This window comes from Ochotona princeps, chromosome 19 (genome assembly GCF_030435755.1).
Source record: "Ochotona princeps isolate mOchPri1 chromosome 19, mOchPri1.hap1, whole genome shotgun sequence".
Lineage (NCBI taxonomy): Eukaryota > Metazoa > Chordata > Mammalia > Lagomorpha > Ochotonidae > Ochotona > Ochotona princeps.
In genome coordinates this window covers 23316699-23340194 of record NC_080850.1, presented here as the reverse complement: position 1 = coordinate 23340194, position 23496 = coordinate 23316699, and the positions used below count along the sequence as shown (strand labels likewise).

Sequence of the window (23496 nt, the reverse complement as noted above, 5' to 3'; positions counted from 1 at the left end):
AGGCAGGGCCTGATAATAGTGAATTCAGTGTCTATAATAGTGAGTTTTAGTGTCTTTCACTGTGATGCGAGAATTGATTCTGCCACTAATAATTCCCCTGTAGACGCACTGCCCCCACCACAAGAGGGAATTGATTTAATGTTGTCAGAATCGTCCTTGGCCTCTTGCCATTGATGTGAAACAGCTCTGTCCATGACCACTTGGCATGGGAGGGCGTAAGTCTGTGTGCTTGTCTTGTCTTGTGTAGTCTTCTTTTATGTTCTTTTCCTTTGAACTAACTTTCATGCCATGTTTGTTCTTCTTTCAAGTCATGGCATGAAAGCAAGCTTTTTCCCCTTTTAATCACTTGCTTCCTGTCATGACTGTTTCCTGCCCCCAACACACATACATATTATTTGATAGAATTACCATGTAAAGAATAGATGGTTTAACTTCTGAGTTCCAAAGGAGTAGAGTGAGTGTGACAAGAAGGAAAATGTAGCATTTTAGCCTCAGTGCAGTTAGGTTTTTAGAGGTAAAGACGACTTTGTCCTGCATGTTTCCAGCTGATGAAAAATCGATTCAAGAGAGGTAGCTTTCTAAGTCCACGCAGCTTATTATGTCAGCTGTGTCCCACTTAGCCACGTAGACATTTTTGTGCTATTTAGCCATAGAGTCCTTGAGTTTCGATTTTTTTTTTGAGACAGCAAATTTTTTAAATGTATGCATATATGTGCATGTTTGTTTTTTTCCCCTCGATACAGGTTTCTGTGCATCAGGGACCATCTCTCTGCCCCTCCCTTCCTTCCTCTCTAAATCCCTGTAATTATTTGCCTTCAAGTTATTATAATTACATTTTTGTGTTTCACTGTTAGAGGTTTAACTTTCTGATACACAAATGGATCATGACATTACAAATGTAGGAAGAGGGAGAAAATAAAGCAAAGTAATGTAAAAGTATAATTAAAAATAGTAATGGGGGCTTGGCACAGTGGCTCAAAAGACTAATCCTCCACCTTCAAGTGCCAGCATCCCATGTGGATGCTGGTTCTTGTCCTGGCCGTTCCACTTCCCATCCAGTTCCCTGCTTCTAGTCTGGGAAAACAGTGGAGGACGGCCCAAGGCCTTGGGACCCTGTACCCCCATAGGAAACCTAGGGGAGACTCCTGGTTTCTGGCTTTGGATCGGCTTGGCAATGACCATAAAGGCCATTTAGGTTGGAAGATTTCTATCTCTCCTTCTCTCTGTAAAGATCTGCCTTTTCAGTAAGAACAGATAAGTCCTAAAAAAATAGTAATGGGAATTCTGCTATTACCCAGGAGTAAAGACATAATACTGTATACATTTGTTATTTCCCAGGATGCTAATCTTCCTATTAAAGTTGATGGCTTTGTCTGTGTGTATCTCTTCTGTGTATTAGCTGTTGCTAGTATCAGAGAGAACATATTATACTGTCTTTTTAGGACTGTCTTATTTCACTAAACAATGTTTCCAGCTGTGTCTATTTGGTTGCAAATGCTAAGATTTCACTTTTTTTAATGGCTGAGTAGTATTCCATAGAGTAGGTGTACTACATTTTCTTTATCCATTCATCTGTTGATGGGCATCTGGGTTGTTTACTTGTCTCAGCTATTGTGAATTGTGGTGTTTACACAGTGCTTACAAACATGGGTTTGCAGGTGCCTTTCTTGTATGCAGATTTCATTTGTTTGGGTATGCCCCAAACAAATGGTAGATCTGTTTTTAGTTGTCTGAGGAATCTCCGTTCTGGCTTCCACAGTGACTTCACCGACTCAGTCCCATCAATGATGAATTATGATTCCCTCCCCACCTCCCCAGCCTCACCAACAATTGTTGATTGCTGTGTGTAGATCATTCTCACCAGAGATAGGTAGAATCTCATTGTGATTTTTATTGGCATTTCCCTAATTGCTAGACAACCTGAGCATTTCTTCATGTATTTGTTAATTCTTTGAATATCATCATTCGAAAAAGATCTATATCCTTTGTGCCTTTCTTAACTGGGCTGCTTGTTTTACTGTTGCTAAGTTTCTTGAGTTCCTTGTAAATCCTGGATGTCAGTCCTCTCTCTGTTCTGTAATTTGTGAATATTTCCTCCTATTCTTTGGTTATCTCTTCACTTTATTAACTATTTCCTTGGCAATACAGAAACTTCTTAGCCATATATAGTTCTCTTTATTTATATTTGCTGTAATTGCCTGTGCTTTGGGGATCCTCTGAGGAATCTGCCTGAACTGTTTCTTGCAGTGTTTTCCTGATGTGTCATTCTGTTAATTTGATGGTGTCAGGTCATACGTTTTGATCCATTCTTTGAAAGCTGTATCTTTTTTATTAGAAAGGCAAATCTATATAGAGAAGGAGATACAAAAAGATTTTCCATCCACTGGTTTAATCTCAAAGTGGTCGCAATGGTCAGAACTGACTGATCTGAAGCAAGAGACCTTCTTCCAGGTCTCCCAGGTCTTAAGGCTTTGGGCCATCCTCTACTGCTTTTCCAGGCCGCAGACCAAGGGCAGGGTGGGAAGTGGGACAGCCGAGATATGAGCCAGCACCCACATGGGATCTCAGTGCTTGGAAGGTGAGGATTTAGCCACGGAGCCATTGTGCCAGGCCCACGAGTTGATTCTCATAAAAGTGAAAAGTAAGGGCTCTTGTTTTCTTACTAATGCAGGTGTATATCCAGTTTTCCCAGCATAGTTTGTTCGAGATTTTCCTTTCTTCCTGGGTTGATGTCAGTTCAGTTATCAGAAATTAATTGGTTATAGATGTGCAGGTTAGTTTCTGGGATGTCTGTTTTGTTCCATTGATCTTTGGGTCTTTTTTTTTTCCCCCAGTACCAGGATATTTTGATTACCACTACCCTATAAGTACACCCTGAAAACTGGTATTGTGTTACCTCCAGCTTTTTTTTTTTTTTTTAAGATTGCTTTAGCTATCTGAGATCCCTTGCTATTCCATATGAATTGTAGTATCAGTTTTTCTAGTTCTGGGAAGAATGTTGGAATTTGAATTGGAGTTGCATTGAATATATAGGTTACTGTCGGCATTATGGACATTTGGATGATGATTCTTCTACCAATCCAATAACATGAAAGATGTTCCCATGAGTTGGTGTCTTGTACCTCTTGTTTTCTTCTTTTACTATTTTGCAGTTTTCCTTATAAAGAGCCTTCGTGTGCTTGGTTAGGTTTATTCCAAAGTATGAGTTTCTTTTCTGCTATTGTGTATGGGACTAATCTTGGAAGCTATTTCTCAGCCATGGAATTGTTTGTGTATATCAAGGCCATTGATTGATGTGTATTGATTTTGTATCCTGTGACCTTGCCAAAATCTAATGGTTCCAGTATTCTCCTATTTGAGTGTTGTTTCCCTGTATAGAAAATCATATCATCTACAAATAAGGATTATTTGACTTCCTGCTTTTCAATTTGTATTTTTAAATTTCTTTTTCTTGTCTAGTATTTCTGGCCAATACTTCCAGTGCTGTGTTGAATAGCAGTGCTATGATTGGGCATTCTTGTCTAGTTCCAAATCTCAGTGAAAATGCCTCCGACTGAAAAAGCCTCCAACATTTCCCTGTTCAATATGGTGCTGGCCTTGAGTTTGTCACAGAATGCCTTGAATGTACTGAGGAATGATCCTTCTGTGCCTGATTTGCTGAAGGTTTTTAAAATGAAAGGATGTTGAATTTTTATCAAATACTTTCTCTGCATCAATTGAGATAATTGTGATTTTTATTGTTCATTTTGTTGATGTGGTGTATCACGTTAGTTGATTTGTGTGTGTTGAACCATTCCTGTGTGCCAGGGATAAATTCTCCTGATCTGGGTGAAGGATCTTTCTAATGTGTTATGGATTCAATTGGCTAGTGTTCTGAGGACTTTTCCATCTACATTTATCAGGGATATTGGTCTGTAGTTGTCTTTTTCATTTTACTTTTCTCAGGTTTAGAAACTAAGATAATGTTGGCCTTGTAGAAGGAATTTGAGATGAATGACTCCCTTTTTGTTGTTTCGCATAGTTTGTGAGGGATTGATGTTAGTTTTTGAAAGGTTTGGTAGAATTTGGTAGTGAATCTATCCAGTCTAGACTTTCTTTGTTGGAGGATGTGCAGGTTTAGTCTGTTTTGTCTATCCTGGCTTAGTTTGTTTTGGTCTTCAGTGTTCTCATGATTCAGTTTTGGTAAATTGTATGTGCCTAGAAATTTATCCATTTCTTCTAGATTTTCCAACTTAGGCATATAGTTGTTTGTAGAAATTTTTTCTTTTTTTAAAAAAAAATTATTTTTTTTTTTATTTACAAAGTCAGATATACAGAGAGAAGGAGAGATAGAGAGGAAGATCTTCCATCTAATGATTCACTCCCCAAGTCACTGCAACGGCCGGTACTGCACCGATCCGAAGCAGGGAACCAGGAACCTCTTCCTGGTCTCCCACGCAGGTGCAGGGTCCCAATGCTTTGGGCCGTCCTTGACTGCTTTCCCAGGCCACAAGCAGGGAGCTGGATGGGAAATGAGGCTGCCGGGATCAGAACCGGTGCCCATATGGGATCCTGGCACGGTCGATGTGAGGAGTTCAGCTGCTAGGCCATGGCCGCCGGGCTGTTTGTAGAAATTCTTAATGATTCTTCGTATACCCATGGCATCCATTGTTATATTCCTCTTTTCATCTCTGATTTTATTAATTTCGATCTTCTCCCTCTGTCTTATTTTTGGTTAGTTGGCCAATGGTGTATCAGGTTTGTTAATTTAAAAAAACAAAGCTTTTCAGTGTCTTGATGTTATGTATGTTTTTGTTTGTTTCAGTTTTATTCTCTAATTCTTTCTGCTGACTTTGTTTTTTTAGATCCTTTAGAAACTTTGATAATTTGTTTGGTGCCTTTCTAATTTTTTGATATAGGCATTAATTGCAATGAATGTCCCTCTTGGCATTATTTTTGTTGTATCCTATAAATAATATTGATACATGTGTTGACATCTTCATTCTCAGGAATTTTTATATTTTCATTTTGATTTCTTCTGTGTCCTGCTGTACATTCAGAAGCATGTTGCCCAGGCTGCTAGTATTTACATATTCTAGAGTTTCTTGACTTGCTGGTTTCTAGCTTCCTTCCTGGTGGTTTGAGAAGATACATGTTTTGATTTCAATTATTTTAACTTCGCTGATGCTTGTTTTATATTCTATTATATGGTCTATCCTGGAGAAGGTTCCATGCACTGATGAAAGGAATGTATATTCCGTGTCTGTAGAGTGAAATGTTTTGTGGATATCAATAAAGTCCATTTTATCCATGGTGTATGTTAGTTCTGTTGTTTCTTTGAGTTTCTGTCTGGTTGATTTGTCCATTGATGTAGTAGAGTGTGGAGATTCCCCAGTGTATTGGAGTCTATTTCTCCCTTCATATTTGTGAACGTGTGTTTTACATAGCCAGGTGCCCTGACATTGGGTGCATATGAATTTACTATAGTAATTTCTTCTTGTTGAAAGGATCCCTTGATCACTATGTAGTGCCCTTCATCCCCTTTAATAGTTTTTATGCTAAAGTCTGTTTTGTCTGTTACTAGCATGGCTACATCAGCTTCCTTCCAGTTGGCATGGAACATTTTTTCCATCCTTTCATTGTCAGTGTGTATTGTTGGCAGCAAATAGATGGGTCCTATTTTTTGATCTAGTTCCCTAATATATGTCTTTTGATTGGAGAGCTTTGGTCATTTGTGTTCAGAGTTACTATTGAAAGGTAGTGACTTAGTCCTATCATTTTAACAGATTTTCTTGTTTGGTTCATAGTTGGGGGGTAGGGGGTGCTTCACTTCTGCCCGTTTGATTATGGTGGTTGTCATTGTCTGTGTGTAGATCATCTTTAAGCATCATTTGTAGGGCTGGTCAGGGTAGAGGTGAATTCTTTGCATTTCTGTTTGCATTGAAAGTTCTTTATTCTATATTCGTTTAAGAATGAAAGCCTTGCTTGGTATAGTGTTCTGGATTGGCAGTTTGTTTGGGGACCTGGATTATGTCTTCTGCTTTTTTCCCAAGCCTGTAGGATTTCTGAGAAGTTAGCATGAGTCTGATTGGACATCCTTGATAGGTTGTAAATGTTTCTCATGTGTACGTTGAATATGTTTGATCATCGGAAGCTTGACTGTGATGCACCATGGCGAGAATTACTTATAGTCATGTCTATTTGACATCTTCTGTGCTTTCTGTTTGGATTCTCCTTTCTCTATATTAGGAAAGTTTTTAATATTGTTTCATTGTACACCCCTTTCAACCAGCTTCTTTTTCTATGCCTTCAGGAACACCTAGGAGCCATATGTTCGGTCATTTGATGGTGTCACTTAGTTCTTACACAGTTTTCCTAACTACTCATTTCCTCTTCTAGATTTTTGAGAGCCTGGACGTTTTCACATGAATTGTCTTCTAGCTTTCAGAGTCTCTGCCTCACTTATTCTATCGTTGAGACTTTGCATTGTATTTTTTGTGTAATTGAATTCTTCATTTCTAATAATTCAGTTTGATTTTGTTTCATTGTTTCTATCTTCTCTATTAGGTATTCCTTAAATTCCTTGAACTCCTTTATCTGGTTCTTGCTGTTTTCAAAGTGCTTTGTACTTTTTATTAGTTCTTTATTCAGCAGTTCCTCAATGTCTTCATCTTCACTACCCAGATGGCTCTGGAAATGTGCTTAGTGGTCAATAACTGGGAGATGATATTGAAATTAATTACAGTAAATACTAAACTTCCTGCAGAATGTGGGGAGGTCCTACACAGTGAAACATGGAACTACCCTCCTCCCGCCAACAGGCTTGCTCCTGGTGATAAACACTGAGAACCCAACCCTGTCCTGTTCACGATGGATATTCAGAATTCAGATGAAGCTTGTCCTAACTAGGAGTGAGGCCAAGCCTCGCTGGAACTCCACTTTTGTTTTCTAATTCTTGCAGTTCACAGAGCGTGATAGACATGGACCAGGCTGAAGCCTGGGCACCAGGAATTCAGTCCAGGTCTTCCCTGAGGGTGGCGTATGCTAATCCCTCACTTGAGTCTTCACCTGTTGCCTACCAAGGTCTGTGTTAGTAAGAAGCAAAGCCAGGATTTTAACCTATATATTGTGATATGGAATGTTCTGTGCCAAGCAGCATCTTACCTATACCAGCATCTGTCTCGGGCCAAGAGCTCTTTAAAAGTAGATCTGGAACCAGGGTTGCACAGCGGTTAAAGGTTAAGCTGCCACCTGTGATGCTGACATCACAAAGAACCTCTGGTTCAAGTCCTGGCTACTTCACTTTCTGTCCAGCACTCTGCAGATGTACCTGGGAAAGCAATGCAAGATGGCTAAAGTGATTAGACATCTACCACTCACATGGGAGACCCAGATGGAGCTTGTGGCTCCTAGATTCAGCCTGGCCCAGCCCTGGCAGTTGAGGCCTTTTGGAGAGTGAGCCAGCAGATGAAAGGTCTGTCTCTCTGCAACTCTGCCCTTCAGATAAACAAATCTTCAGTGCATCTGTCTGAGATAGGAGCTGATGCTTTTTTGAGAGGATTCTATAGAAGGGAATGGAGAGGTTGTCCCTGCACTGTCTATTCTCCAAATGGCTACAGTAGCCAGAACTGAGCTAGTCAAAAGTCAGGAGCTTCTTTGAGGTGTTCCCTGTGGATTCAGAGTCCCAAGGGCTTGAGCCATTCTCTGCTGTTTTCCCAGGTGCATTATTAGGGAGCAGGATTGAAAGGAGCAGTCAGGACCTGAATTGGGGCCCATATGCAATGTCTCTGTCACAGGTGGTGGCATAACCCAGTGTGCCACAAAGCTGACCCTGAGAAAACCGTATGTTTTTTGTCTTAGATTCTTTTTTTTAAGTTTCATTTCTTTTTATTGCAAAGTCATATACATATATATATATATATATAGAGAGAGAGAGAGAGAGAGAGAGAGGAGGAGAGGCAGAGAGGCAGAGGAAGATCTTCCGTCCAATGATTCACTCCCTAAGTGACTGCAACAGTTGGAGCTGTGCTGATCGGAGGCCAGGAGCCAGGAATTCTCTGGGTCTCCCTCGTGGGTGCAGGGTCCCAAGGCTTTGGGCCATCCTAGACTGCTTTCCTAAGCCACAAGCAGGGAGCTGGATGGGAAGTGGGACTGGCAGGATTAGAAGTGGTGCCCATGTGGGATCCTGGTGCATGCAAGGCGAGGACTTTAGCAGCTGGGTACCACGCTGGGCCCTTGTCTTAGATTCTTTCAGATGAATCTGAACAATGTCTTACACATGTCAGGAAGTTTGTACTGAGTAAAGTTAACTCGTGTACATTAATAATGTGCTTGAAATAGCACATCTGAGTACTTAGGACCGTGTCCTGACATGGGAGATGTGAATGAAGTTCCAGACTCCTGACTTTTACATGGTCTTACCTGGGTCACTGTGGCCATTGAGGGATTGAACTAGGTGATGGAACTAGTCATCTTTCTGTTTCTCCTACTGCTCTCTGCTCCTCTCCCCCAAAAGTAATTCTAGCTTTCCAGTGAATTGTTAAAAAGAGAGTGCACGCATGCAAACGAGTGAGCAAATGTTGGGAGTTGAGGATCATGTGAGATTAAGATTAATTGAATGTCGTAATAGGACCAGCAGAAAAGAAAAAAAACAAAACAAAGGCAGCTAACACTTTCAGACACATTGCAGCGTACTGATTACTTCTTTCAAGAAACACATAAACTTGAACAATCAAAATCCAAGCGAAAATATCCTGGCATTTGGTAAAATTTGAAGAGGCATTTCAAAAGAAAATTTATTAGGAAGAGAACAACTTTATGCTAAATGAGACACTTAATGCTTTGCAGCAGATAGAGCTTGGCATCAGAAGATTTTCACCGTTTTTAAGATTTATTTTATGGGTCCGATGTGGTAGCCTAACAGCTAAAATCCTCGCCTTGCATGCACCAAGATTCCATATGGACACCAGTTCGTGTGCTGGCAACCCAGCTTCCTATCCCGTATCCTGCTTGTGGCCTGGAAGAGCTGTTAAAGACAGCCCAAAGCCATGGGACCCTGCGTTAGCATGGGAGACCCAGAAGAAACTCCTGGCTCCTGGCTTCAGATTAGCTCAGTTGTGGCCATTGTGGCCACTTGGGGAGTGAATCAGTGAGCGGAAGATACGTTTCCTGTTTCTCCTTCTCTCTGTATATCTGACTTTCCAATAAAAATAATTCTAATTTTTATTTTTAATTCCAATTTAAAAAAGGTAGACAATCTTCTCCATTCATTGTTTTACTTCCCAAATTATCACAGCCGCTGGGTGTGGTGCAGGCCAAAGCCAGAAGCTCCATCCTAGTCACTTGTATTTGTGGGGACCCGAGCACTAGTACCATACTCTGTTGCCCTGCTGGGCGCATTCGCAGAAACCTGGGATTCCTGCTTTCCAGGATGGGATATTGTCACAAGGAGTGCCTTTCTGAACTACAGCAGAAGGCTGGCCCTGATTCGTTTGACTTTTATTCCTGGAACTTTAAATTAGCTTCTTCCTTTTTTATTCATACATGATTATGAAGAGGACCAAATGAGAGCACATTTGTGAATATTGTTGTCAACTGTAAAACACCTAATATATACAAGGTATTCTTATTTATTTATTTTTTTCTAGGAAAAACCAGCCAAAGTCAAAGTGGAATTGACTTCTGGTATCCCCTCCAAAGGCTCTGTGGTTAAAAGAAATCAACAGCCTGTCACCACTGAACAAAATCCCTCTAAGGAAAATGCCTCCAAACCTACTTCAGAGAATTCGGAAGCTGTAAGCCAGCTCCTCAGTGTAGCTCCTCCGAAAGTGAGTGAGGAGAATGAGTGGGAGGAGGTCATCATCTCTGATACCCATGTTTTGGTCAAGGAAGCACGTGAGCAGCGTGGCACAGCAGTCACTAAGACGCCAGCGCTCCAGAGTGGCGTGCAGCCTGAGGTCACTCTTGGCACTTCTGAGAGCGACAGTCTAGGACCAGACATACCAGTACTGGCAGAAGGCACCAACATCTCCACTCCGTTGCCTGTTCCTAAAAAACCAACAGGGTAAGTCTGTGTTATGTGTTGTAGGACTGCTTTTGAAACAGAGCTGTGGAAAAGCCCTGTATGTTGTGTTAGCCCGTAGCCTTAGAGTTCCTGACAGAGGCAGCAGAGCCCAGTAAGGGATTCCTAGAAATGTGCCAATAAATACCTTTCCCTTTCCACTCTGCTGTCTGCATACCTGCTGTCCTTACACAACTCAGCTCTTCAAGATTTACTTATTTGGAAGAGCAACAGAAAGAGGGAGGGGCAGTGAAAGAGATCACCCCTCTGCTGTCCATCCTGCCCCCACCACCGCACTAACAGTCAAAATAGCTAGGCCTGGACCAGGCTGGAGTCAGGTAGCAGGAACTCTAGTCTCCCACATGGATGAATGTTTTGACCATTATTTACATACATATATATATACACACACACACAAAAATATCATTCATATGTGTATATATGTATGTATAATGACAGAGTTAGAGAGAGATCTTCTAACCACTAGTTCACTTTGCAGATTGCCTCAGCGGCTGGGGTTGGGCCAGACTGGAGCCAGGAGCTTCTTCCAGTTCTGCCATGTGGATACAAGAGCCTAAGGCCTTGGGCACCCTCCACTGCTTTCCTCAGGTGCATTGTCAGGGAGCTAGATGGGAAGCAGAGCAGCAAGGCCTCAAGCCATGGGCACCTGTGTGTGGGGGGAGGTGCTACCATTACGATGGCGTAACCCTTTATGTCACGATGCTGGTCCTAGCACATCGGTTTTTGTCAGGCTCCCCATAGCAGTTAGCAGAGTATTGCTGTGCAAGTTGAAGGCAGTGTTAGTTACAAACTGATTTGCTGATTCTAGGTACTGGATTTGGAACCAGAAGTCAACTGCAGTGTCTTGTAGAAAATCCTGGCCTGGTCGTCAAGAGAACTAGGTTCTAGCTGTTACTGTACTTGGTTTTTGTTTGACCTTGGATGTGGTCACTTCATGCCTTGGACTCCAGTTTTTTCCAGGCAATCTTGAATTAAATACTAAAAATCTCGGCCATGGAGTAAGCATTTGGCCTAGGGGTCCAAGTCAGAGTCCCTAAGTTCAGTGCTCACCTCTGGCTCCCGGTGCTAACTTCCTCTCTTCCTGAGAGGCAGCAGTGATGGCTCAGTTGCCTGAGTTCTTGTGCCCACTTGGAGACCTGGAAGGAGTTCCCTGCTGACAGCTGTAGCCCCACCCCAGAGGCCATAGTGGGCATCTTACTGTCTGTCCCTCGGATAAAAAATTTAAAAAAAGAAAAAAAGCCTTACTTTCACACACTGATCATAAAGGCTGAAAAAGCTTGTGTTAAAAGCATGTAACCCAGTTCCTTGCAAACAGGAACTTGTTAGGTTCAGTGCATCATTTCCCCCTCTTTTCCTCTTTAATGGCTGAACTGGATTCTGCCTGTAGTCCTGCCTGGAGCCTGTTGTGTTCTTGTAACCGGAAGTGCTTATTGGTTTATGTCTGTAGTTTCCAACTGGGAATAATTTTGCCCCAGGGGATATTTTTGATTGGCTTGGGTGTGTATGTGCAACTGGCCTATAAAGGTATCTGGAGGGACACTGAGCATCCTGCACTGTACATGATAGCCTCACAGCACAGATGACCTGTTCCCAAATGGCAGAGTGCAGAAGTTTACCAATTCTAGTGTAAAGAGTAGGGTTTTTAACTTTAAAGATTTATTTATTTTACTTTTTGAAAGTAGGAATTAGGGAAACATGGAGAACTTCCATCTGCTGGTTCACCACCCAAATAGCTGCAACAGCCAGAGCTGGGCTAGTCTGGAGCCAGGAGCCAGAAGGTACTTCCAGCTCTCCAATGTTCAGGGTCCCACAGCTCTTGGCCATTCTCTACTGCTTTTCCAGGCTGTAAGCAGGGAACTGGATGGGCAGTGGAGCAGCTGGGACACGAACTGGCACCCGCATGGAATGCCACTGTTGCAAGTAGAGGATTAATGAGCTATGCCACTGTGCCAGTCCCAGGACTTTTAACTTTTGTTGTGGAAGTTGTTGAAATGTGTTCACATGGTTCAAACTCAAAAGGTACAGGAATATATATACATGAACAAAACATCCCCACCTTTTTTTTTTCTCAAAGATTTCTATTTTTATTGGAAAGCCAGATATACAGAGAGGAGGAGAGACAGAGAGGAAGAGCTTCCATCCATTGATTCACTCCCCAGCTGGCCGCAACGGCCGAACCTTAGCTGATCTGAAGCCAGGAGCTTCTTCCAATTGCCCCACACAGGTGCAGGAACCCGAGACTTTGGGCCGTCATTGACTGCTTTCTCAGGCCACAGGTAGGGAGCTGGATGGGAAGTGGGGCCGCCAATATTAGAGCCAGCACTCATATGAGATCCTAGAACATACAAGGCAAGGACTTTAGCCACTAGGCTATCGCGCCAGGCCCCCAAAACTTCTCTTCTTTCCTGTGCTTCAGTTGTCCATTTACCAGAAATAATTATTCCCAGCTTTCTATGTTTTCAGCCATCTGTTGAGGATATACAAGCAAATATGTATATGTATATGTATATGTGTGTGTAACAAATCTTGCTGGCTTTAGAGTTGTTTATAAATTTTATTTTTATTATTATACCTTGGAGGTGGTTTGTGTCCCAAAAAAATGAAGCCAAGCACTTGAGACTTGTTGGTTGGGACGTTTCCACAGATGTTCCTCAAGACCTGGTGTGAAATAGGTCCTGGCTGTGCTCATTGGTCGGTTGGTTAGTTGTTTTTAAGATTGATTTATTTGGGGCCCGGCGTGATGGCATAGTGGTTAAAGTCCTCACCTTGCACACGCCGGGATCCCATGCGGTCCCGGTTCTAATCCCGGCAGCCCTGCTTTCCATCTAGCTCCCTGCTTGTGGCCTGGGAAAGCAGTCGAGGACAGCCCAAAGCCTTGGGACCCTGCACCCGCGTGGGAGACCCAGAAGAGTTTCCTGGCTTCAGATTGGCTCAGCTCCAGCCGTTGTGGCCGCTTGGGGAGTGAACCATCAGAAGGAAGATCTTCCTCTCTGTTTCTCCTCCTCTCTGTATATCCACCTTTCCGATAAAAAATAAATAAATCTTTTTTAAAAAGCGATTTATTTGAAAGTGTGAGAGAGAGCTTTCATCTGCTCATTCACTCTTCAGATAACCACAATGACCAGGGCTGAACTAGGCCAAAGCCAGGAGCCTGGAACATCATCCAGGTCACCCTTGTGGGTGGCAGGGACCCAACCACTTAAGCCATCTTCCGTTGCTCTCCCAGGCTATTAGCCTAGAGCTGATCTGAAGTAGAGCAGCTTGGACATGAACGGGCACCCATGTGGGATCCCGTGTCACAGGCTTTACCCACTATGCCACAACACTGGTTACTAAACTCACCATTTAAAAATAATGAACATTCTTCTCCAGGAGCTTTAGGCTGCCTTCCTGTTTGGGGCTAATACACTTGCTGCAGTTGTACCAGTTGAGTTCTAACTATGGTAGTTGTTGGTGTTATATACACTGTAGGTGCTGTTATCTACTTACCTTCTTTATGTTGACCCCATAAAGTGTAACAGTTCCTGTCACTTTTTATGTATTGGAAATTGTTAGAGGAAGGACGTACACATTTGTGCAGTGGTTGGCTTGAACTGTAAAACCTAATAGTTTAATGATTATACTGTCCTCTGATAGAGTGCTAGTTGCAGGTTGCGCTTTGGTTTTCATTTGCCAGTCCAAGATTGCCAGGAGCTTTCCCCTTCTTGATTTTTCAGGGTTGACCTGCCCAGAACTCTGGAGCTTAAAGGCAGAGCACGGGGCAAGCCCTCACTGCTGGCTGCAGCAAGACCCATGAGAGCAATTCTGCCAGCCCCAGCTAATGTGGGGCGAGGCAGCAGCATGGGACTGGCCCGGACCAGGCATGCCTTTCCCCTGAGTGGTAAGAGCTGGGCCAGCCTGACAGAAGGGGTTGTCTGATGGGAAGGGGATGGGAGTGAGGTGGGAGCCTTGAGGGAGACTTGGGATGCACATCTGTCACCTGTTGGGCTTGTGATGTTCTCAGGTAAGACCTCCTCTGTGAGGACCTGCGGCCTGAAGCCAAGCACTCTGAAGCAACTGGGCCAGCCCATCCAGCAGCAGCCACCTGGCACCGGTGAGGGGAAGGTAAGACCTCTTCCCCCAAGAGAAGCAATGTAGAGGCTTACTTGCTTCTGTTTCAAGTATCAAAGCCACAGACCCCAGTTTTACACTGGTAGGTAGTTAGGAGCCAGCATAAATGATTTTATGTATTTTGTAATAAAATGGATGCATGGATAGGTAAATCTTTGCTTTTAAAATGCATAGTTTGTCAAAACAATTTGCACCACTGTTAATAGTGTGGTCAGCTTTTTTTCCCAGTCCTGCCTTATTAGCATACCACCCCATTGTACTGAATCATTTGCACTTATGCCCCACACCATGTGTGTATAAAGTACACAGAAAGAGTAAATCACTTGGCTTTTACTCTTTTCTGCTTTTTTTAGTATCTTAAGGGTAAGTGTGTTTTACTGAAACTGACAGCAGTGTTTGAATTTCCCATTTACATCCCAATTTTGTTAGTTTTACCCAGCTTTTTTTTTTTTAAGACCTATTTTTATTGGAAAAGCAGATTTACAGAGAGAAAGATCTTCCGTCTACTGGGCTATTCCTCAAATGGCCATAACAACCCGAAATAAGCCAGTCTGAAACTAAGAACCATGAGCTTTTTCCAGGTCTTTATGTGGGTGCAGGGTCCCAAGGCTTTGGACCATCCTGTGCTGCTTTCCCAGGCCACAAGCAGGGAGCTGGATGGGAAGTAGAGCAGCTGGGACACAAACCTGCACTTATATGGAATCCCTGCATTTGCAACGGGGGATTTAGCCAGTTGAGCTATCAAGCCAGCTCCCCAGTTATGTTCTTAAGCCAGCATTTTCCAATTTTTGGTCTGTTTTTGAATCACATGCTGCATTTCGTTGTTATATCTCTAGCTTCTTTTAAGAAACAAATGCATAGAGGCCTGGCACGGTAGTCTGTTGGCTAAAATCCTTGCCTTGAATGAACTGGGATCCCACTTGGGTGCCAGTTCATATCCCAGGTGCTGCACTTCCCTTCCAGCTCTCTGCCTATGGCCTGGAAAAGCAGTCAAAGATGGCCCAAAGCCTTGGAGTCCTGCATCCACGCAGGAGACCTGGAAGCAGCTCTGGCTCCTAGTTTTGGATTGGCTCAGCTCTGGCTGTTGCAGCTGCTTGAAGAGTGAAGCAGCGGATAGAAGATCTGTCTTTCCTCCTCTCTGTGTATCTGACTTCCCAATAAAAATAAACAAATCTTTTAAAAAATGCATAGTTGTTATAGAAAATCCAGGCAAAGGAAAGGGAAGTCCGTCCATGGTGACCTTGCTGCTAGGACTGATCTCTTGACAAGCCATGTGTGTCCTTCAGGAGGAATTTTCTTCCATGTACTGGTTTGTGGCCTATATCTTCCATTCACTTTAATGAATATATTTTTATTTGAGAACATGTATATTGTAAAGGTATACTTGTTTTTAACAAAATTAATTTATATGGGATAAAAAACATATAAAAGATGAAATGTACAACAAAAATACTAAAGATTTATGTAAGTGTTTACAATCTTTTCCCCCCACTTTATCCTTTTTTAAAAAATTTTTATTATTCATGATACAGTTCCTTAGGCTCAGGAATTGCCTTTCAGCCCTACCCCCACCCCATTTCCCCCTACATTATAACAATAGTTTAGCCCCTCAGCAAGTCACAAGTCCATCATTCTGCTATTTAAGTGCATCCTGACATTGTAGGGATAGAGAATGGTATAAAGTCCAGCATTAAAATGTCCGTATATATTTAAGTTTCATTGGGAGTCCATCTTTTATTCAGAAGTTGAGATGCACACTGCAGTGTATCTCCACTTCATGGTACACTTGCTTCCGTTGTACAGATCCTCTAGATAAATATCTGTATATACAAGCTTACCTATGTTATCTGTTTATCTTGTATTTTGTAGGAAAGTTGCCTGTGTCAGATGAATAACTATTGTTTTCCAAGTGTCAAAATTCCATGTGTTCAGGCTCTTCTGTTAGATTTTCCATATGTAACTAGAATAGTTTCTAGAATTCCCTAGGTCAGCATTTGCTGGCTAGTAACATGTATTTTTGTATCATAGTCCAGTAAATTTGTATTCACATTAAGAATTTAGTGAAGCTGTGTCTTTGGTGTTTCCCATTAGTGTTTACAAAATGCTGGTTTCAGTACCTTATGTTAGTGTCAAGACTCCTTAGTTGATTGTGGCCTAAAGATAGTTGGAAACTCCATAAAGACCCAGCTGGAATAGGATAACTGATGCTCCATCTCTATTGCTCTATGTTTTTGTCAGGTCACTTAGTTTGCTTGACATCTCTGAATTGGATGTAATGGGCGTATCAGTGGGCTTTCTCTTTGAGGGTTCTGTTTGCTATAATGTTGGCTCTGAGTGCATGTGAGGGCTTGTAGGGTAAAAGGAAGGTATCCAGTCAAACCCAGTAGTCTTGTAGATTTCCAGTCCTTACACTCCTTTTATGTTTATGCACATTTGGTCAAACTCCTAGCCATCTCTGTAAAAAGTAGTTTCCTTTTGATGGGTAGATGCTGAGGTGTATTAAAAGTTACACTTTTTGGTAGTTTCCTTTTTTTTTTTTTTTAAGATTTATTTTTATTCAAAAGATTTACAAAAGAAGAGAGAGATCTTTAATTTGCTGGTTCATCCCCAGATGGCTGCAGTGATCAGAGATGGGCCAGTCTGAAGCCAAGAGCTTCATGTAGGTCTCCCACATGGGTGTCATCTTCCACTGCTTTCCCAGGCACTTTGACAGGGAACTGGATTGGAAATGGAGCAACCAGGACTTGAACCCAGTGCTCATATGGGATGCCAGCACTGCAGGTGGAAGCTTAACTTGGTATACCATGGCACCTGCCCCTAGTTTGAAATGAGTTAACAGATAACTGAAATCGTCTGTTCTAAAAATTAAGTACATTTTTTATGGTGTAATTTTAATTTAGAGTGTTTTATCTTTTTTTTTAATTATATAAGTAATATTTACGTTCCTTTGAGAACTTTTGATATTATAGATGGTGGGGAGGGAGAGAGCCATGATCTTCCTGTTTGTGACATTTTATTGAAGAATTGTCCAGACTTTTTGCACCAATGTGGTTCAACCCTGGTTTTGAGTGTTTATCACACATCTGATCATGGATGGGACTCTGATTTTATGGTGTTGGAGGCTGATCAGGAGAGAGTAATAGACCTGGACTGTGTGCTGCTGCACCTTCAGTGGACCGGTGACCACCAGTCTGCGGGTCACGGGGGTAACTTGGAGCACTGCTCTACAAATCTCACTGCGAGACTACTTCCTCAAATGGTGTCAGTATGTGGACCTTAGGAACACTAAAATGTGCTCTGATTTACAGCTATCAAGTGGTCCAGCCAACAGAACCTCTCAGGTGAAAGTAGTGGAGGTCAAGCCTGAGATATTTCCTCCATACAAGTACAGCTGCACTGTTACTCTGGTAAGTGTGCCTCCTGATGTGGAGTTGACATGGGCATGGTTATCTTTGTTAGGGTTGGGACAGAGGGTGGTGGCGGCTAGGGTTGAGAGCAGGACTAGAAATAGGATTTGAGTACTGGATGTTATACCACTGCCAGGACTAATGGCTGCAGCGAGAATCTGTGAGGTGGTTTATTTTCTTCACCCAGTGGATACCTATAGGTCAGTTGAAATCAGGATAATTTTCAGAATAGATAGTGATGAGAATCTCAGCCAGATTTAGCATTCTGTGGTCTTTAAACCCTTTAACCCGGAAAGTATATCCCATTAGTGAGTTTTAGAGAGGGAACTTATTTTGTCTAACTTAGAAATACTCAGAGTTTTCCTACCATCTCCTATCTTTACATCAACACACGTTAACATCCCAGTAAAGAAATGTGTTTACCTGGGGTTGATCTAACACAGGGAGCATCATGGGATGCTGGAATAAATGCCAGGCAGTTGGGAGACCTGGCCTGTCGGGATTCTCTGGCCCTAGGAAAGCCTGTTGCTTTTCTGGTCCTCAGTTTTACCGCCTCTTAAGATGGTGCATTGCTTTGTGTGTCTTTGGGGCTTCCGTTAACCTCCTTATTAGGTCAGCTAGTCAGGTAGCTTTGGGGAATTTCCTTGACATAAGTATGATGGACAGATTGTTGAGAGAGCAGCTGAGGACAGTAGGAGATCATGCACTGAACAACTGTTCAAACACTTGATCTGTGCTGGGCACTACAGTGAGGATTCATCAGTGAGTGGAACAGCACTGTGTGATGGGTTAATGTCTATTCTGGTTTGATGCCTAAGGAATTAAGGTGTTCTTGTCATAGAGATCTTTTCAGGCTTCTTTTGCTGATGACCCAATTATAGTCTTCGTACTCTCACTCCCCTGCACTTGGCTACATATGGCCACTAGATTTAGAATCTGGGGAGAACTTCCCAGGACCTTCTCTTTGGCTGATTAGACATGCGATTTACTATAGGAGTCTAGGTGCTAGAGCTCTTAAGTTTAGAGTCCAAATGCCACAGTTTGTCTTTATAATATAACCCTTGAGATTCAACTCACTCGTCTCATAGATGAAAAAGGACTGGACTTGGCAGAGTTGATACAGCTTGTGTTAAAATGAGAGAGGTTGCCTGTGGGAAGGGGGTCTTGTTTTAGAAGTTGGGCTCCCTCAGGGTTGTGATTGCCACTGTGATTAACAACTGGTCATCCTGGTTGTGGCCTCTACCCAAGTTTAACTTCATTTTTGGAAATTGACTGCTGGTCTTACTCTTTCAGGATTTGGGCCTGGCTACTTCAAGAGGCCGGGGAAAGTGCAAGAATCCATCCTGTAGCTATGTCTACACCAACAGACACAAACCTCGGATCTGTCCCAGCTGTGGTTTTAACCTTGCCAAAGACCGAACTGAGAAAACCACCAAGGCTATCGTAAGTACCGTCCCCAAACATATCCTCCGGCCTTAGGTTGGGCGCTTAGTGAAACAACTTTAGTAGAAATTAAAGGATTTTCTAATATATTTGCAGAACTGGAACTAGATAATAGGTCCCGAATGCAAGCAAATGCCTTCCTCCTTTGAGTTTTCTTGTGCTATTTGCCCAGTAGAAGGACTTGATCAGTGTCTCAGTCTATTTTAGTTGCTTCGACAGAATACTTGAGAACAAATGTTTTTTAGAAATTTGAAGTTTTTTGTTTTGTTTTAAAATTTTATTGGAAAGGCATAGTTGGGGCCTACTCAGTGGTTCTACTGGTTTATCCTCTGCCTGCAAGTGCTGGCATCCCATATGGGCACCAGTTTGTGTCCAGGCTGTCGCACTTCCCATGCAGCTCCCTGGTTGTAGCCTGGGAAAGCAGTAAAGGACAGTCCAAAGCCTTGGGAACCTGTGCGTGTGTGGGAGACCTAGAAGAGGCTCTCGTGGCTCCTGCCTAAGGATTGGTTCAGTTCCGACCATTGTGGCCATCTGGGAAATGAACTAGGAGATGGAAGATCTTCCTGTTCTTTCTCTGCTTTTCTGTAAAAATCTGCCTTTCCAGGGCCTGGTGCAGTGGCCTAATGGCTAAAGTCCTTGCCTTGAATGCGCTGGGATCCCATATGGGCGCCGGTTCTAATCCCGGCAGCTCCACTTCCCATCCAGCTCCCTGCTTGTGGCCTGGGAAAGCATTCTAGGACAAGCCAAATCCTTGAGACCCTGCACCCGTGTGGGAGACCTGGAGGAAGTTCCTGGCTCCTGGCTTTGGATTGGCGCAACACTGGCCGTTGTGCTCACTTGGGGAGCCAATCATTGGACGGAAGATCTTCCTCTCTGACGCTCCTCCTCCTCTCTGTATATCTGACGTTGCAATAAAAATAAATCTTTTTAAAAAAATCTTCCTTTCCAATAAACATAAATGAATCTTTCAAAAATTTTTTGGGGAAAAAAAAGAGTTATGGAAAGGAAGGTAAGGAAGGACTTGAACCATTAACCCGTATGAGATGCTGGCATCACAAGTAAACAGTTTAACCCACTGTTTGACACCATTAGCCCACAATTAGTTTAAAATTCTGGGTACCCCAAGAGGTGGTTGCTAACATCTGCTCAGCATCTGATAAAGAGCCCTCTGTCTGCATTATAACATGACACGGGACATCACATGTAGAGATGGAGCAAGCTTGCCAGAGAGCTTTTTTTCTTCTTCTTTTTTTTAATATTGATTTTACTTTTATTTGAAAGCAGTGTTACAGAGAGGGATCTTCCATCTGCTGGTTCATTCCCCAAATGGTCACAATGTCTGAAGTTGGCTGGGCCTATGACAGCAGCCAGGAGCTTCTTCCTGATCTCCATGTAGTTCAGGGTCCCAAGGCCTTGGGCCATCCTCTTCTGCTTTTCCCATCAGCAGGGAGCTGGATAGGAAGTGGAGCAGCTAGGTGTGAACCAGTGCTCATATGGGATGCAGGCAGATTAGCTAGCTACATCATTGCGCTGGCCCTGTGATCTCACTTTTATAATAGTCATTCTTACAATGTAATGCATTAATCAACTCCTATAGGTTCTACTTCTCAAGTCCATGATTTTTGAGATTAAATTTGATAGGCCCTTTCTTTGATGATGATGGTCATGGTTTTTATTTGCCAATTTGTTATGATAATATTTTTGTTGATTAGATAGGTATTAGAAGATGAACTAACCTTCCATTTAAGGAATATAAAATATATTGTCTGGATGTATTATCATTTTAAGTTTTGCCAGGCAAGACTTAACAATATTTTGTCAAGAATCCTTCTATCTTCTGGACTATAAGATGTTGGACTCTATGCTTGGCATATACTTGCAAAGAGGGAATCTCAACTGAACTTGAACTATGGTTATGCAACAAGGTGGAGGAACCCACCATGGGGGGAGGGTGGGGGGAGAATCCCAGATTCTATGTAATTACAACACAATGTAATTAATGAATAAATTTAATAAAAAAAAATTGAATGATAAAAAAATCTATCTTTGTTTATGTGTTAAGCTGCTTTATAATTTTACTTTGTATGTTGCTTCTATCATTTTTTTTGTATTTGAGGTATAAGAATAAAATATGTTTAAAAATTTAAAAAATGGGCCCGGCGGCGTGGCCTAGCAGCTAAAGTCCTCGCCTTGAAAGCCCCGGGATCCCATATGGGCGCCGGTTCTAATCCCGGCAGCTCCACTTCCCATCCAGCTCCCTGCTTGTGGCCTGGGAAAGCAGTCGAGGACGGCCCAAAGCTTTGGGACCCTGCACCTGTGTGGGAGACCCGGAAGAGGTTCTGGGTTCCCGGCTTTGGATCGGCGCGCACCGACCCGTTGCGGCTCACTTGGGGAGTGAATCATCGGACGGAAGATCTTCCTCTCTGTCTCTCCTCCTCTCTGTATATCCGGCTTTCCAATAATAATAATAAAAATCTTAAAAAAAAAAATTTAAAAATTTAATTTGATATCTGGAATTTAGGAGGACTTTACTTCATTTACTGAGGACAGTGGCAACATTGGATTTAGGAGAAGGAAGCATGAAGAGCTACATCCTTGTAGCTCCAATCCTAATTGATCCTTTTAACCCCGAGGCTTTGTAGATTAGGTCACTGTTTCTGTCTCTGAGGTTTCTTGAAAGCTTTTACTTGTAGCAGTCTTGGCAGATCTGCCTTAAAGTTGGTCCAAAATACTTGACAAGTAAAATATTCCCCTTAGCTATGTGGGGCTTTTTTTTTTTATCATTTTTTTTAATTACATTGCATTATGTGACACATTTTTATATGCACTGGGATTCTCCCCGCCCCTCCCCAAACCCTCACCCCACGGTGGATTGCTCCACCTTGTTGCATTTCCATAGTTCAAATTCAGTTGACATTCTTTCATTGGAGGTATTTACCAAGCATAAAGTTCAGTATCTTATTGTCCTGGTAAGTTCGATGGTTTCTTCGTGAGACCATCTCTGGTCTGAAGGTAGAGCCGGCAGAGTATCATCCCAATCAATTAAAAGCCCCAACATAATATTTACAACCATTTACAACATTATGGCGTTAATTGACATGGTATTGATTAGCCAATATGTTAATAGGAAAATGCAGGTTCTCAACCACAACCTGTGACTTCTTCATAGACATTTCAATTTTGGTTTATATTCAGCCGTGTTTTATACACCTTAAAATGGCTATAGATTGCTATTCAGCTGTCTCATGTCTTTTTTAATTTTAGTATTTAGCAGTTTATAGCATTGAAGCATGATTTCGCTGAACCTGGCTGTTTTACGGGTAGTCTAACTCTATAACTCTAACAGGACATATGTCAACAGTTTAGGTGAATGTTTTTAGGAGGGGTGTGCAGAGAAATCTTCAATACCCCAGTGAGGAGTAACTAATCTTTGTGTCCCACCCAGTGAGTTATAAGTGCATCCCCGCTGTTTCCTGTTCCTAAGCTTTCCTTGTTGTTCTCTGTCTATCTATTTTAGTTTGTTTATTTGTTTTTTAGTTTGTTTTGAGGGGTTTCTGGAGCGATCCTGATGGTCATTACGAGAGAGGGTGGGGACCCAAAGTTGGGAGCAGGCAGGGACCTGAGAAAGCTCCTCCCTCTAGTCCAGACGCAAGTTTATTGTTCTGTTTCTGCGGACCGCTTAGGGCTCCTGGTTGTCGTTTCGGTGACCTTAGATCCTGCAAGGCAGGATTTGGGCTTCTTCCATCCCATGTGGTAGATCCAAATGGGGTTGGGTGACCTCAGAGTTCTTGGCCTCCGAAGGCACTCCATTTCCCCGTGGTCTCCTTGGCAGTTGGGATGTAGTCCTCGGTGCTCGTACTGATAGTGCTTGGTGAGGATCTTGGAGTCTTCAGGGTTGGGATACAAGCCTCCTCCTGTCCACCTGCTCCACTCTGGGGTCCCCCCTGCTCTATGTGTATGACCTCCTGTTAAGAGGTTGTTAGGAGGGCCCGGCGGCATGGCCTAGCGGCTAAAGTCCTCGCCTTGAACGCCCCGGGATCCCATAGGGGCGCCGGTTCTAATCCTGGCAGCTCCACTTCCCATCCAGCTCCCCGCTTGTGGCCTGGGAAAGCAGTCTAGGACGGCCCAATGCATTGGGACACTGCACCCACATCAGAGACCTGGAGGAGGTTCCAGGTTCCCGGCATCGGATCGGCACACACCGGCCCGTTGCGGCTCACTTGGGGAGTGAATCATCAGATGGAAGATCTTCCTCTCTGTCTCTCCTCCTCTCTTTATATCTGACTTTGTAATAAAAATAATAAATCTTTAAAAAAAAAAAAAGAGGTTGTTAGGATTGCTCCTGATTCCCCCTATATGCTTTTGTAGTTTTGCTATTGTCTAATGCTGATTTGAGTCTGTTGTCTATGAGTTACCAGTTATGATCCTGATAGGTTATACTTCCTGTCTTCCTCACACCTTCTAGGGTGATGTAAG

General features: G+C 42.7%; 1 protein-coding gene across 2 annotated transcripts in view; it reads left to right on the top strand.

Annotated features, from left to right (window-relative positions):
• Positions 1–23496, top strand: part of HMGXB3 (HMG-box containing 3) — a 64242-nt gene that overhangs the window by 23598 nt on the left and 17148 nt on the right. For both annotated transcript variants that reach the window (XM_058677668.1, XM_058677669.1), the window contains exons 7-11: positions 9627–10042; positions 13777–13940; positions 14064–14164; positions 17479–17577; positions 18871–19020. In XM_058677668.1, the coding sequence (XP_058533651.1) occupies positions 9627–10042; positions 13777–13940; positions 14064–14164; positions 17479–17577; positions 18871–19020 (930 nt within the window). The remainder of the gene's footprint in view (positions 1–9626; positions 10043–13776; positions 13941–14063; positions 14165–17478; positions 17578–18870; positions 19021–23496) is intronic.